Here is a 16,311-nt window from a genome sequence, read left to right on the forward strand (position 1 = left end):
AACTCAAATAATAGGTAGTTTTTATTTTCCGTGTATACATATTGTATACTTTTATGACAGTGTGTAGTGTTCGATGTTTTTCTGTCGATGTTAAAAAGCGCTGGCCGCTGATCCTAAAGTCCTAAACTCCTAAACCTAATCGTTTCGCGTCGCGTTCGCCGGTAAACTGGAAATTATTGTTCGGTTTTCTTTTGCATTTGATCAAAATATTGCTGGTGATGTATTTTCAAAGAAATTGGTGTTTTATTATTCCCGGGATATGAACTAAAAAAGAATTGATGTGTCATCGATATATTAGTGCTTGTGATTGATTTTTCGTCTAGGTAAAAATTGTGTTCCCTAAAGCAGCCCTTACACGTGACAATATTATTGTCAATCCAAAGTATTGTCAATACCGTCAATCCAATTGACTTGGTAACTTGAGTCCGCATTTTTCGAGAAAATAAAGCGTTTGGAGCTTCAAATATTGCAAATGAATATTAAAATATAGAGAGAAGACATTATTGCACATATTTAACAGTTTCTCTCTGGAGAGAAAGTATTGTTGGATTCATGAGCAGTTTTGATTTTTTTTGACAATATTTTCGTCAATCCAATGAAGTTTCCATTACACGATCAAAAGTATTGTCAATACTCCTTGTATTGAGAATAATATTGTCACAGACTAACAGACATGACAGTATGAGTAAATTCTTATAAAAATAATTTTTCGTGATGCACTAGTTCCACCTATATTGTACTACGCGAACTATTTACTATCTGTACACCCCTTGTGTTATGTAAAAGTTTTTTTTTACTAGTTGGTTTCCCCTCGTTTGTCAACACCGATCAGCTGCTTGCAGGGATGCCTGATTTCATCAAAATATTTGAAATTGAATCGTCACAATAAATTATTGTATTACGTTGATAATATATTTAACTTTTTCGCGATGTTGGAAGGTAACCATTTATTTGACTCAACGTTGTTCATCTAGACTATTTTTCATTGTGTTGGTAATTTTCCCCCGAAATTAAGTGGCGGCAGACCAGAAGTAAGTAAATATTGTAACAAAACGGGTTGGATTTTGTATTGCGTTGGAGGATGAGAAGAAGGCACAATTATGTGTATAGTTTTGGCAATATGTATTAAATCTGTATCCTGCATGAAATGCGCATGGACGTATACGAATCAATACATTGCAGGTAATTCTGTATAACTCTGTTGGTAAATGAAAAAAATAAACACAGTCTAAATGACAGACAGGATGTTTTTGATAGGGTAACGTGGCGCCATCATGACACATGTGAGTACTGTCCCAAATAAAGGAATATTCGAAATGACCGTTAAAATGATTGAAGAATCTAATTTGAGTGTCCTGTCTGTTAGTCTGTGATATTGTCTCGTGTAAGGGTCGCTTAAGAAAAATGTTCCTGAATAACTTGAATCAATCACATAAAGGGTTCAGTGCTTACAAAGAAGAAATTGAAGTGAATTATTCTAAATGAATACTATTAGGTAAGCGGAATACTATTAAATTTTCATACTACAATTCGGCAAAATCCGGTACTTGTTGAAAAGCAAGATTAAAGACCAAATTTTCGGAAACCTTGAAATGCAACAGGTACCTGCGAAATGCAACTACAACAATAAGCCGTATCGATTGCCAGTGTCGATATGATGAACCTTCTATCGCACCAAAGCGCGCAATTCCGGATCTCGAACCAGAGTAGTTTCCAACAAGTAAACTAGATTATGGAACGGCTGCAAACATGGTTAATCCTGCCACCCACCACCACTAAAACCGTCTTTGGGGCAAATGGGTAGAAAATAGCCTCCACCGGGGCGAAGACAGCCATCATTAGGTTTTGGTTACTCGTTACTCTCCGGTGGTGCCGTCGTCGTCGTCGTCATCGTCGAACCGTTCTGAACCCAGTGGGACGCTATGCGCATGGTCCGGAGCGTGCAACCATTGAAGAATATATCGGTTCCCCTCCCCCAGGCTGACATCGCCTCGTGTGTGCCGGGAGAGCAAAGTAGCTTTGAATCGGGTTTTCGCCTACGCATCACAATGTTTCGTCCTGGGTCGTTCCGACCGGAGAGCGAATCGGAATCCCTTGACCCTTTCCTCCCCTCTGGTTCACCGTTCCGGGGCACGAATTTCCTTCTCAACAAGTAGTTGAACCGAATTCTATGTATAGTTTCCACGAGTTTGTCTAGCGAGTTTCGCAGCGGCAGCGAAACTGCCTGGACTGGTCCGTGTCCGTACGTACGTAGAGAATGGGACTGTCATGATGCTCATGCTGATGCTTCTGGTAGGACTCAGCTGGAATGCTTTCACTCAGCTTTCGGGAGGATGTAATGGGACAGCAGCTGGTGGCGGTATGCACCAATCCTACTGGCAAAGGGAAATTAAATGATGAGCTTGAACGGAAATTTCGCCGCGAAATTGGTGTTTCGATCTAAGATTTAATTTCTATGCGGCCGAAAAAAATTTTCCAATCGAAACGAATATTCGAAAGAATACAAGGAACAATCGACGAGCAACTGAAAAAATGTTGATCGCTTTCAAATAATCTTATTTAGTCTAACCTTGGGGTCATTCGTATACAAGTCATATTGTATCAGCTCCAATGTATAATTTTGTTGGTAGAATCTTAACATCATTTTCTATGAGGAGATGTATTCGGAATATCTTAAAAAACAACAGTTGAGGGGCCTTTGGTTCACTGCTTGAATCTTCGCTTTTGTATTCATTGTAGGACCTCATTTACTTCTTGTGTGTTGTGGAGAGATCTGACACTTTGAATTCGAAATTCAAATTGGGAAAAAAAACTGGAAACTTGTTTCTCGATTTAATTGTTATAGAAGTAGTTTCAAGAACAGTTGTTTTAGTGCTGACTTTTCAATAGAAATCCTAACAAAGTTAGTTAAACAACCAAGATTGATATGTATCCCCCGCTGCTGTTAGTATGTTATCGTTATTTTGAGTAGATACGATCCCCCTCGACCGAGCGTCAGATATGAAGGGCTTGGTTTGGAAACGTGCATGCAGGAAAAATATTGGCGGCATGTTTTTTCGAGTGCCATGAGCGGCACCGCTCGACGGAAAGTGATTTAATTGCATTTCTACGATTTGATCATCACTTTCTTTGTTTTGTTCATTCCGGTAAGATTCTATACATTCATTCATATTTGCTGTTTGACTTGGTACTGTGGCACTGACACAGTTATTTAAGTAACTTAACGAAAAATTTGAACTACGCAGCTGTCAGTTCAATTTGGTTGATTCATGAGTTGTATTTCACATTCAGAGTTTGTTTAACTTTCAAAATTTTTGTTCCGGATAGGGAAAAATTGCATTTTTATATTCAATCTCCGCAGACATTTTTTTGCTATTCTTGTTTTGTTTTCTCCAGTCGTTGGAAACGTTACCTTACTTAACGGAAGTATAGTTCCGATTAGCTGGAACTAGAAATTTTTAACCGTTTTGAATAGCTTTGTCAAGAGGTTTCTTAGTGCCGCGAATCCCCACCAAAAGACAAATCACAATGTGAAAAAATGTCCTCCGGTTAGAAAAAAATCGGTTAACCGGTTAGAAAAAAATCGGTTAAAACGTAAGTTTCAACTCCGCTCGAATTTCTCAGTGATGGCTGATCCTGTTCCAACAATACTAGCATCGTTTGAAAAAAAAAGAATGTGTTGGGATGAGCATTTGACTATGAGAAAGTTCTGTTCAAAGTAGGTGCCGCGTTTGTTCGGCAATGTTTAAATGTCACAATCCGAAATTTTTGCGTCGATATGTGACAATGGATGAAACATGGATTCATAATTTCACTCCGGAATCAAAAACAATCGTCATCTGAGCGAATAGCGACTAGCGAATCTTCTCCAAAGCGCCCGAAAGCACAAAAATCGGCTGGAAAGGTTATGGTCTCGGTATTTGGATGTGCGTGGTGTAATATTCATCGAGTATCTTGAGAAAGGAAAACCATCAACAGTGAATATTATGAAATTGCAAAGAAACGACCACTTATGGCGAAGAAAACAAATTTGTGTCATCAAGACCAGACACCGTGTCACAAGTCAATCAGAACAATGGCAAAACTACACGAATTGAGCTTCGAGTTGCTTCCACATCCACCGTATTCGCCAGATTTGGCTCCCAACGACTGCTGGCTGTTCGCAAACCTGAAAAAAATGCTCACCGGTAAGAAATTTCGCACGAATGAAGAGGTTATCGCTGAAACTGAGGGCCTATTTTGAGGCAAAAGATAAATCGTTCTACAAAAGTGGTGTTGAAATATTCGAGCGGCGCTGGAATGATTGCGTTGCTCTTGATGGAGATTACGTTGATGAATGAAGTTCTAGTCTGCGCAGTTGACTTGTTTAGTTCACACCAGAATCCAATTCTATGGTTTAGTTCTGAGATTCAGTTTCAGTATTCAAGACCTAATTATTTCATTTCCAGAAGGTTCTTGATTCTAGACCAGGACCTTGGATCTGAGTTTTGAAACTGAATTCTGGAACTGAAATCGAGTTTCAAACCAGAATTAATTTCCAAAATTTTTGTCGGAAATTCAGATTTAAAATACGCAGGTTCAGAATTCTGAGCCAGAAGTTCGGAAACTTCAGACCGAAATTCAAAAACAGGACTCAGAGTTCTAGATCAGAATGAAAGTCTAGAATATTTGGTTCCAAAATCCAGTTCTACATTTTTCTAGAAGTGTAATTGAATTCAGGAACTAGATTCGGAAGGTTTTTCAACTAAATTCCGGATCTCGATTGTCGAACAGAATTTCTGAAGTCTGGATCCGAATCTGAAAACGGAATTCTGGACCGGAGTTCTGCAACTGAAATTCAGCTGCGGATCACAATCCAGGTCCAGAGTTCAGTGCTAGGATTCAGGTTCAGAATTCAGTGTCAAACCAGAATTTCTGCTCTCGAATTCAGTTCCAAAACATTGAATTTAGCTCTAGAATACAGTTGTCGAGTTCGAGTTCTGAATTCAATTCCCGAATCTTGCATCAATGTATTGAATTTAGTTCTAGGACTCGACTCGAAAGTTCGGTTAAAGAATTCCAGACTCTTCACCATCAAAGAAACGGAACGATTCATTTTATTCGTGTTCACAACATTCGGTTATGTCTCTGACATTACCCACCCGCCTTTTTTATATGGCATTACAGCTGGCTTGTAAGATGTTTACTAAACATATCTTGTCTGTGATGTGCCTTTCATATCAGTATAAAAAGTGAATAATATTTTATCATTTCTCATGAATTTTTGAATAAATTATAAATACTTTCTATCCACGCTTGGACTTTTGTTTTAGAGTTGTAAAAATCGAAGATGACGGCTTCCGGTTTTGTGGATATTTCAAATCGCTTTACTAACACATGGGCTGAAAAGTCCCGGGTCTAGCACGTAGATTGCGCTTGTTTTATTGCAGTCACCTTTTTTCAGTTTATACTAATCTTCAAAAGACAGCTGTTGAAATTTCATGCTATTCCATTCATTAGTTTGTGAATTATTGTGCTGAAAGTGACGCTACTTTTGTTATTTTCAGAACAATGGATCAAAAATAATTTCGTATTTTAATTTTACACTACTTCTTGATGGTAGAAAATACGGTTTAAGCAAAGCAATGACTTGAAAAGTGTTATCGCTCCATCAGATGCAATAATAAAACGTTGGTTTTCTGACTTCAAACGTGGTACATGTCTAAAAACAGTCAATCAAAACAATTGCAAAACTACATGAATTCAACTTCGAACTGCTTTGGCTCCCAGCGACTACTGGCTGTTCGCAGATCTGAAAAAAATGCTCACCGGTAAGAAATTTCGCACAAATGAAGAGGTTTGACCTATTTTGAGGCAAAAGATAAATCGTTCTACATTGAAATGTTAGAGCGGCGCTGGAATGCTTGCGTTGCTCTTGATGGAGATTACGTTGATGAATAAAGTTAATTTTGAAGCAAAAAAAAATCGTGTTCTCTTTGTTAGGTTCGGGACTTTTCAGCCTTTTGTGTTATGTGTCGCGTATTCAATGTTTGCTCTAACGAATTCGATTTCTCGTAATATTATTAAACACGGCCCTTACCGCGAATCTTCTCTCGTTAGTTTTATTGAGATAAATAATCGATATAATTTTATTTTAGGATGGTTTTTAACTAATATAAGAATAATTGTAAGATTTAGTAATGTATCATTTGGACAAATGTAGTCTGTTGATACAAAAGATGACAAGGTTTTATGCCTTCTGGAGAAGGAGAGCGAAAAATCTCAGCTCCAGCGAGCTTTTCCCTTGCTCCTAAATGATTAAATACGTGAATAAATCTCGGATGAAGTGGTGGGCCGATATTCCCACTCTGCAGATCGCAGACGGTACCACAAGACCTTCCATTTGAACCTAAGTATAAGTTTCGTAAGCGACAAAAGGCGTTATTTTTTTACCGCTCAATTTTCTCAGAGATGGCTCAGCCGATTTCGGCAAACCTAGGCTCGTTTGAAAGCTACTGTTGAATTGTAATATCAGATGTACAACTTTGCTTCCCGGTAGGTGGCTGTACCGGCTGAGGCTGGTCAAAATACATAGGTGATAATGCCTTCAAAGTGAGTGTGTACAGTGCCTAATGAATTGTCATCGCCGTTTCAGTTTCAGTTGTTCTTGTTTTCGTATTATTCACGCTCGAAAATGTCTGTTTATGTGCCCAATTCTCGCCATTTGCGGGAAGTTTTAGTTTTCTGTTACAATTCGAAAAAAATGCAGCTGAAGCGCATCGAATGCTCTCAGAAACTTACGGCGATGCTGCTCTGAGTAAAAGAACGTGTCGGAAGTGGTTTCAACGTTTTAAAAAATGGTGATATCGATGTCGATTAGACGAACATGGTGGTGGAAGAGAAAAAACCTTCAAAGATGACCAACTGGAAGCATTGTTTGATGAAGATTCGTGCCAAACCCAAGAAGAGCTTGCCTAATCGTTGAGAGTGAGTCAGCAAGCCATTTCAAGACGTCTCAAGGCCCTGGGCGTGATTCAGAAAGAAGGAAACTGGGTGCCGTACGAGTTGAAACCGAGGGGACATCGAGCGCCGTCTATTTGTATGTGAGCAACTGCTACAAAGACAAAATCGTAAGTGGTTTTTACATCGAATCGTAACCGATGATGGAAAGTGGGTTCGATACGATAATCCTAAACGCAGAAAATCATGGGGAAAGCCCGGGCATGCTACTTCGTCGAAGGCAAAACCGAATATTCACGGCGCCAAGGTTATGATTTGTATTTGGTGGGATCAGCTTGGTGTGATTTACTACGAGCTCTTAAAACCGGGTGAAACCATCACAGGAGATCGCTACCGAACGCAACTGATGCGCCTTAGTCGCGCGCTAAAAGAAAAGCGGCCACAATATCAAGAGCGACATGACAAAGTCATCCTCCAACACGACAATGCTCGGACTCACTTCGCAAAAGTGATCAAAAAGTGCCTGGAAACGCTGAAGTCTTGCCCCACCCGCCGTATTCCCCAAATTTCGCCCCTTCTGACTATTCCACCTATTCCGTTCGAAGGGACACGGTCTGGCAGATCAACATTTTCAATCCTTCGAAGAGGTGGAAAAATGGATTGCTTCATGAATAGTGTCAAAAGAGGACTCCTTTTGCCGAACCGGGATGCGAAAATTGCCGGAAAAATGGGAGAAAGTTGTCGCTAAAGCAATGAAGCTTTTAATTTTGAAAAAAAACGACGGAAGCAAAGTTTATGGACCAAGTTCGAAGATCAAATGATTGTCGCTTCCGGTTCCGGACATGTAATTTATTTAAAAAAAAATAAACATGCTTCTCGTACGACGATAGCTAATGACGAAACATTTCACAATATAGAGGACCATCTTGTTTCTTACACACCATTCGTAGAACATATTAACAAGATGTTGCAACTGACGACAACAGTCAGCCCCTTTGCGAATAACGAGAAATATTTTCAAATCGTCGGCAAAATTTTTTTTTAATTTTCCACCATGCCTTAAGACGAAGACAGCATCGTTCACAAACAACCAAAAAAAGTAGTGGCCCTAGCGTACTTCCTTGAGGAATACCTGAGCATTCTTGTAATGGACTCAGATACAGTATTACCAAGTTTGTACTACAACTTGGTATAAGTGACGTAAACGACTAACGACGCATTTTCCAAAGGTTGAAGATGCTTCAAAACAATTTCGATAAACTGAGCCTCATTGGAAAGCTAACAATGTCAATCAAATTTGGAAGGGTTTTTTGGCGAATATTCCCGTTTCCCAGTGTTTTTCAATGCAGGAATCGGAACTAGTTGGCTCAAGTGACACGTTCCCCTAGTTCAAGAATCGATTTCGGAAGACTTAAAGCTTGCTTCACTTAGAATTGGAACAAACTTTTGCTCATATTGTGGCGCTCCTGGTGGACGGATTTGGAAGTTCTTGGCGCCCACGTGTCGGGAATTTTGTACACAATCAACATGGAAGCCGAAAGAAGGGAAAAAAATGTGCACAGTTATTTGGAAAATCCATTGTGGTCTGCATCTAGGCTAGCTAAACAGCTGAAATTTTAAAGAAATACCGTATGGTGCGTTATCAAACGGTATAAGGAAACATTGACGACGATTCGGAAGCCTCAAGCCAATCGTCGGAGTGGAACTGTCGACCGGAAACTACGTGGTAAGCTTTTGAAGACGATTAAGAGGAATTCTAATCTGTCGGACCGTGATTTGGCCAGAAAATTCGGTGCTGCCAATAGTACCGTGAGGAGAACTCGACTCCGGGAAGGAATCAAGTCGTTTCGAGCTAGCAAACAGCCAAATCGGACCATAAAACAGAATAGTGTGGTCAAAATTCGTGCTCGGAAACTATATGACCAGGTGCTGTCCAACTTCGACGGGTGTCCTCTGATGGACGATGAAACCTATGTCAAGGCTGTCTTCGGGCAAATCCCAGGTTAAAAATTTTACTTAGCAACAGCTCGGGGGGATGTTCCAGTCAAATTTAAATTTGTTTTTACCGATAAGTTTGCAAGAAAATTTATGATTTGGCAAGGCATTTGCAGCTGTGGCAAAAAACGAAAGTTTTCGGAACTATACCAAAAAGTGTGTCTCCAAAAACGAATTTTGCCGTTCATTCGATCCCACGACCATCCCGTAATGTTTTGGCAAGATTTGGCAAGCTGTCATTACAGCAAAGTCGTTCAATAATGGTATGCAGAGAAAGGGGTGCAGTTTGTTCCGAAAAACCTTAACCCCCCAACTGCCCCCAGTTCCGCCATATTGAGAAATACTGGGCAATCATGAATAGGAGACTCAAGGCAAAAGGAAAGGTTGTCAAAGACATCAATCAAATGACGACCTGGTGGAATAAGATAGCTAAAACCATGGACGAAGAAGGTGTGCGCCGCCAAATGAGCCGTGTTACAGAAAAAATTCGAGAATTCCTTCGAAACCGTGACGATTCGTTTAAAAGCTCGTGCTTGAAATTATCGTTATGAAGAAAAGAAGATTCAGTATCATTGAGATGTGAGATTCTTAATCCACCAATAAGGTTTTTTTTTACATTAAGGACATGAATAATTGATACTGTTTCAAATAAAAAAGCTTCTGATTTGGCCAGCAATTTGCCAATGTGGTATGAAATCACCACAAAGCAGTGTACGATGATATCCGAAAATTTAAAAATGAAAGGCGATTGTTTAAAAACGGATCGGTAAACTCTGGGTATCTTTAGGACTAGAACAATTTTGTTTGTTATAAAAACTAAATAAAACAAATTTCTGCATGAGTTTACCGGACTTCAAACGAGCCAGCTCTGGTGGTGCTTTTTTCCCCCCGGTAACCAAAGTCTCCCGGAGAGACAAAAGCAACAAGGGCCCATTCTGCTGCTGGTGGTTCCCTGTTTTGTATCTCAGTTCAGCTCTCACGATTTTCGATCCGTCGTTTTTCCTGGCGAACCATACGCAACGCAACACACGCACACTCTTTTTTTCCCGAGACACTACACCGTGGTATCAAACACTCCGTAGTCAAGTAAGTAAGTGAAGGAGCTTCCGTATCGAACCGGAAGTGAGGTGGAACCGGGCGACGCGGGGACATCCTAGAAATTCATTCAGCTTTTGCTTCGTCGTGCCACTCTGCCAGTCGACAATCGTTGGGTGGCTGGAGTGAGTGCGAGAGAGAGAGAGAGAGAGAGAACAAACGAGCGAAAAATCGTCGGGTTTGGGAGGTGTTCGCAGCTAACTGCAGCCTGGTCTGGTCGGACGGGGCGAATCCATCGGTTCGGTCGGTTCTCGTTCATCAGTTCAGTGCGAACGTGTGAACCGAGCAAAAGCCCTTTTTCCGTAGCTGCATTTCTGTGGTCGCATTGGCAACCAACCAAAGTTTGTCAGGTAGAGTCAGTGGAAAAGAACTAAGAATCAGCCTACTACCGTTTATTATTCCCTTCTCAGTCAGTGAGTTGAAATATGTCACTTGTTTGTAGTACAATTTGAGGTGACCTTCCTGCTGTCAATTTTAAAACGGAAACCTCGCCAGTCAGTCAGTCAGTCAGTGAGTGTACGACGAATCTTCCTAACCCGCGTTTTCTCGCGACAGCACCGCCGGAGCTGGTGCGCGGGAGTCACTTCCCGTTGCGATCAAAGCGGGAATCAGCCCCAGGTCGTAGTAGAATCGCTCGCAGCAGGACCTGGGTTATAATCGGTTGAGTCGAACGCGCGATTTTGGATCCTCCCCCGCAGAAAAGAATTTGTAATATTTAATACAATAAAACCAAAAAAAGGACGACGTTTTTTAGAACTGGTTCAGGCCGTTGGTAGTTTTTTTTTGTCCGTCGACTAAAGGACGACTAAACAACAAAGTAGGATCATCAACCACAGAAGAAGAAGAACAAAAAAAAGTTGAATTTTTAATATTGTTCGGCGCGTTGCCGTACCGAAAGCAGCAGCCCAAAGGCAAAAAGGATTAACCCTAGTAGAAAGTTAATTTTCCCCGTGTTTTTTTTTGTCGGTTTCCTAGACGACTGTATAACCTAACCTAGCCGTTCGGCTTCTACTTTTGTTGGTCGTTTTGTTTTTTTTTTGTTTCTAAACGAAAAAGAAAAAAAGAAAAATACAAGTGCTCAGTGATGTGCTGCCGCCACCGGAAGCCGATATCCACCGACAACCGCGGCGGAAAGGAAAAGTTGGCGAAGGAAATTGCCTGCTAAGCAGCGGCGCAGCCGTTCGTTCCGACCTTCGGCGTCAGCAAAGTTTTGCGGTCCCAGTGAATTTCTGCTGAACGACTTATTCTGAAGTGAGTGCCAAAGGAAAAGAAAATATTATAAAATAACCTAAGAAGTGATCGACTAGTGGGGACTACCCGAAAAGAAACACACACACAGAGAGAGAGAGAAAGGTTTTCTGAACGATTGGAAAATGAAAAACTTCAGCTCCGGACGGTTCTGCCAGCTCGTTTTCCTGGTGAACGTGATTGCCGTCAGCTACTCGCAGGTTGCCGCCAAAGGTAAGTTTTTACCCCCTTACAACGACGTAGTAGGCTTAGGTGAGCGTTTTTGCGATGTTTTTTTTTGTTCTGCGAAATATGACAAAACAAAAAAAGGCGAGTGGGTAATATCAGAGACATCACCGGATGACGTGAATACGAATGAATTGTACCGTTCATTTTTTTTACCGTTTGAGAATCTGAATTGGAATTTTGTAGCCGGATACTAGAACTGAATTCTGACTGAGCTGAGTTCGTGAACCGAATTCTGAAACAATTCTAGATCAGAAATGTCAGATTTGAAGCTTTGTGGAACGGGGAATTCGAGACCAGGGCTGACATTATGCATCTCGAATCGAGTTTCTCGAAACGATTATTTTCGAAGTCGATTCGACTGAACTGTGGCATTATGTATCGCTTTCGACCGCTTGATCGCGACCCTAACAAGGTGGTACTAGATTTCGACTAGCGCTGTTCGAACTGTCAAATAAAAATAAACAAACCCAGCTATTGCAATCACGAAAAAATTTAAACTTGATATTTTTGATTACATTTATTTTGTTCAAGAACTGAAAAGAAGAAAAATGCAATGCGAAATTTCTTTTTGGAACAATTTGACCAACTTTCTGTAATTGAAATCAATTGAGACGCCGATGTTTGTACACAATCTAAAGATACACTTTTGAAATTATTGTTGCTTTGTTACAAGTCAAATACAATTTACGTCGTCCATATATGTAGTTTAAATCAAAGGCTTTTAGGTTCTGCAGCTTTCGTTGTAGTATGCCAGAAGCAAACCATTCATTGTAGTATTTATATCTTTAATTGAAGAGTCAAATTTACGTGCTTGTCATGAGATTGCAGGATGGTGATACTTTTGACATATTCCATATACTTTGAAGGTGTCTGAAAAAAAATCAGTTTACTTGAGTTTAAACGATTACTAGCTATGAAACCTAACAAATAAAGAACATTATTCACGTTTCGTAAGCCTAATATATTTGAAAATTTCTGATCAAATTTTATATTGTTTGTACACATACAAATTTTATTTGAATGAGACTACCTGTGCAAGCTGATAAATGTGATCAATTTCTATCAAAATTTATCAATTAATCTTTAAATCCAACCCTTAAAACTAAGAGTTTTCCAAATGTGTAAATAATACCCAATTTCAATTCTCCGAAATTTATATTTCATTTTAAGATTATTGATTAATTGATTAATATAAACCGAACATAGCGCAGAAAATCACAACACATTATAAGTAATTCAGACTGAAAAAAGCTTAATTAAATAAAAAAAATCCCATTTTTCTTCGCTTTTTCCCACTATCCGTTTAAGTAACGTTTTCCGTCCACCGGTTGCAGAAGTTTTATTACAAATCACGGTTACTGGACATAGTTTAGTTTCGACTTACTCTTGTTATTTTTTCAAATGCCATGCATCTTTCAATTGATATGATTTTTAAACAATATGCCAAACGTACAAAATATATCAAATCAACATATTTAACGATGCATTAGAATAAAGATTTTCAACGCTAATATGTTTATGAAAACCCATGATGCTATCGATAATTACCTTTAAATAAAATGAAACGCATTCTAAAATTCAAAGTCGATAGCAATAAAGCTTTCGACCATTTCTTATCGAGTTTAGTCGTTTACGAGCTCGATTGTTTTGATTTCATAATACCAAAACTTCTCGATAATCTAATACCTCTTCGAGTGAAGTCTAACGCAGCTCGATGATCGAGTTTGAATCGAGAACCATAAAACGAAAAATGGTCGATTCGAAAAAATTTGTACCGAATCGAGATACATAATGCCACCCCAGGATTTTAGTTGACTGAATTTTGAATCTGACTCCAAGCACTGATCTCTGGAGCTAAATTCTGGTCTGTTTGCTGAATTTTATTTGCAGAACTAGGAAAAAATTCAGCTCCGAAATTGAATTCTAGAATACAGATCGGAAGCTAAGATCAAAATTCAGAATCTAGTTCCTAAACTTAGTGAAGCTCCTAGAATTGTGGAACTAAATTCTAGAGATGCATTTTGGACCTGAGTTCTGAATTGTGGAACTTAATTCTGGCCTTGGATTTAGTTATTAGATGTTTTTTTTTGTGGAAAAATCTGTATCAGAATCTCTGCTACATAAGTACAAGGAAAACAGGTAACCGGAGCTCAGTTAAGTGAGCCTAGAAGGCGGGTGGGTAATGTCAGAGTCGAATATTGATAATTTCGGTTGGTTGAGTGAATTTTGCCACTTTAAATGCTTCGTTTCATTTTTTTTCGTAGATTTACATGCTCAGTGGAGGAAAACTTTGGATAACTCTTCTTCACATACTTCGATTTGAAAAAAAAATTATCCGATGTTTACAACTGTTGAGTACATTTAGCTACAATTTTTTTTATCTGCAATAGAACCTGAATTCTGGGCATTCATAAACTGGAACAGGTTTAGAGTACTGAATTGAGGACCTGGGCTTTGAAGTCAGTTGAAAAAAAAATCAGGTTCGGAATCCAGTTCTCTAGAACTCAGTACATGAATTGAGTTCTACAATTCTGGAACTGAACTTATTTTAAGAATTCAACTGCAGAATTTAATGATGGAACTGAATTGCGAATTTGAATTTCGAACCTGAATTTAGTTCCAAAATCTAGTTCCAGAGCCCAAGTTCTGAGTTCAATTTCAGCATGCAGGCTCTGAATTCTGGACTCTGGAATTATGCACTCTGGAAATGAATTCAGGAAGTAAATTATGGTTTAGAAGTCGGTTCCAAAATTCTGGTTCGGAGTTCAGATCTAAAATTTTGTTCCAGAATCCAGATCAAAACCTAATAGCAAGTTATAGATCGTAAAACTTTTCATTTGAATCTAAGTTTGTGAGTGCATATTTTTGTTAAATAAAAACAACATTAACCATTCCGTCGAAACACCTAGTAATTTGAGGGCATGATGACTGTAATCTGGATCATGAAAGAATAATTCGAGATTGTGCCGAAATATTGAATTGAAAAATTAGGAATCGTCTAGTAACCCGAACAAACAGAGATAATGCTTTGATTCTTTATTACAAAAGCTTCCCAAATCATTCTTGTACAAACTCCAAACAAATAAACAAATGTTTTCCGTTTCGAGTTAAATCGTTTGCCCTGTACTAGCGTGTGAGAACAACACGGTAACAATAAACCGTCACTATGTTTGCAGTGCAAACAGAAACATATTCAAAGGCACCATCAATCGTATCCGATTATCAATCATTAAATATAGATTGGTTGCAGTATTCTGTTTGCGTGGCACAATAATTATACCCGGGTGTTTGCATTTGCTTTGATGTACGGACAACTATAGCTATCGATTTCGATGCGACTCTATTACGGGGGTTATGGCATTTGGGTCACTGTTTGAGCTCTGCCGGAAATGTAGGTCGACGTCACTGCACCTGTCGGACAACTGCCAACGAAACCAAATTTACCAATGCTGAGTCTAGTCTTTTTATAAAAACAAAACCTAGGAAATTCTAGCGCATTTCAACCAAACTTTATCTGTTTGACGGTCTATGGGAATAATTGAATATAATGTGATGGTTGAATATGAGCTTCCTTATGATATTAAACCTTTATACGGACTAAAATCGTTCACCGGAAAAAATAAGTATGAGAGAAAATGTTGACTAACTTTACTTACCTAACGGGAGTACAACGACTCATTCGAGCTTTTGCAATCGTTACTTGGACTAGGATTCACTATAAACTAATACGATTTTTTTCACCAGTGAAGATAAGGATATTTGATGCTATGAAACATACTATTCTCAACCGTTGCATCAAACACTCAAGTCTCTTTTTAGGCGAATTTTCAAAGTTGTTTGGCTTTTTATGCGAATTTTCAAGGTTATGTCGTTTTTCTATGCGAATTTTCAGCTATGCGATTTTCTTGTTTCGTCTCAGAAATGCACGAGTCGTCAATATCTAGTGTTATCAAAAAAAAATTAGGTTCACTATTTGGGACTTTTTTATATAAAAAAAATCTTTTGGAGTAACATCAGATTTTGAATTTCATGAATTTCAGACATCTGGCAACAACAAAGTTTGTCCTTCAGTTTTGCTGTTTTTTATATGAGTTTTTCATATTTTTGCGATTCTTTCAAAGCGAATTTACGTAGCAATGCGGTTTTTCGTGCGACTTGAGTGTACCTGATTTCAATTGATTCGGTTCACGACCGAGTTACTGTTATCTGGTGAGGTTCAGGGCAGCCGGCTGCCGAGAACGTTCATAAAATGAAGTTTCTAAATTTCATCGAGTATGTCTTCAATTAAACCTGATGAACCATTTCATAACATGATAAAAATGAAATTTTCTCTCAGAATACTGCACTGTTGCAATTCACTAACTCACGAGTCCTATGATTCCAGTATGCCGCTGCTTCTTCCTGACAACTTCCTTTCTGCTAAGCCAGCCAGCCAGCCCAAGGCCCAAGAGGGCCATACCATTCGACTTGAATTTGCTATCGGAGTTCGGAAACAGTTCCGACGTGACAGTCATAACTTATCTGGTGTTCGCAATCGAGCTTAATTAAAAATTAAGCACCAAAGTGACCACGATGTTCAACGATTTCCGCTATTGTAAAAGATCTGCAACCTTTTTTTTCGTGTGCTTCGCTCCCTCCCATCTCCTACTCCTCTCGAAAGGTGTCTGTGTGTGTGTATAATTCTGACTCGAAGAAGTGGACAGAGGAAAACTTCTCCAATAGTCACGTACTTCTGTCGTAACCCGGTACCACGTGTAAGTTTCCGTCTGTACGCTTGCTGACGTGCACCGCCTACTGCTGCTTTTG

The 16,311-nt window shown here is 39.2% G+C and overlaps 1 protein-coding gene across 1 annotated transcript in view; it reads left to right on the plus strand.

Annotated features, from left to right (window-relative positions):
* The first annotated feature begins 10,278 nt into the window (after positions 1-10,278).
* The window catches only part of LOC131437139 (uncharacterized), a 173,083-nt gene continuing 167,050 nt past the window's right edge, over positions 10,279-16,311 (plus strand). Inside the window, exon 1 of the mRNA XM_058606307.1 lies at positions 10,279-11,490. Coding sequence (XP_058462290.1) covers positions 11,403-11,490 — 88 coding nt within the window. The 5' untranslated portion in view covers positions 10,279-11,402. The remainder of the gene's footprint in view (positions 11,491-16,311) is intronic.

This window comes from Malaya genurostris, chromosome 1 (genome assembly GCF_030247185.1).
Source record: "Malaya genurostris strain Urasoe2022 chromosome 1, Malgen_1.1, whole genome shotgun sequence".
Lineage (NCBI taxonomy): Eukaryota > Metazoa > Arthropoda > Insecta > Diptera > Culicidae > Malaya > Malaya genurostris.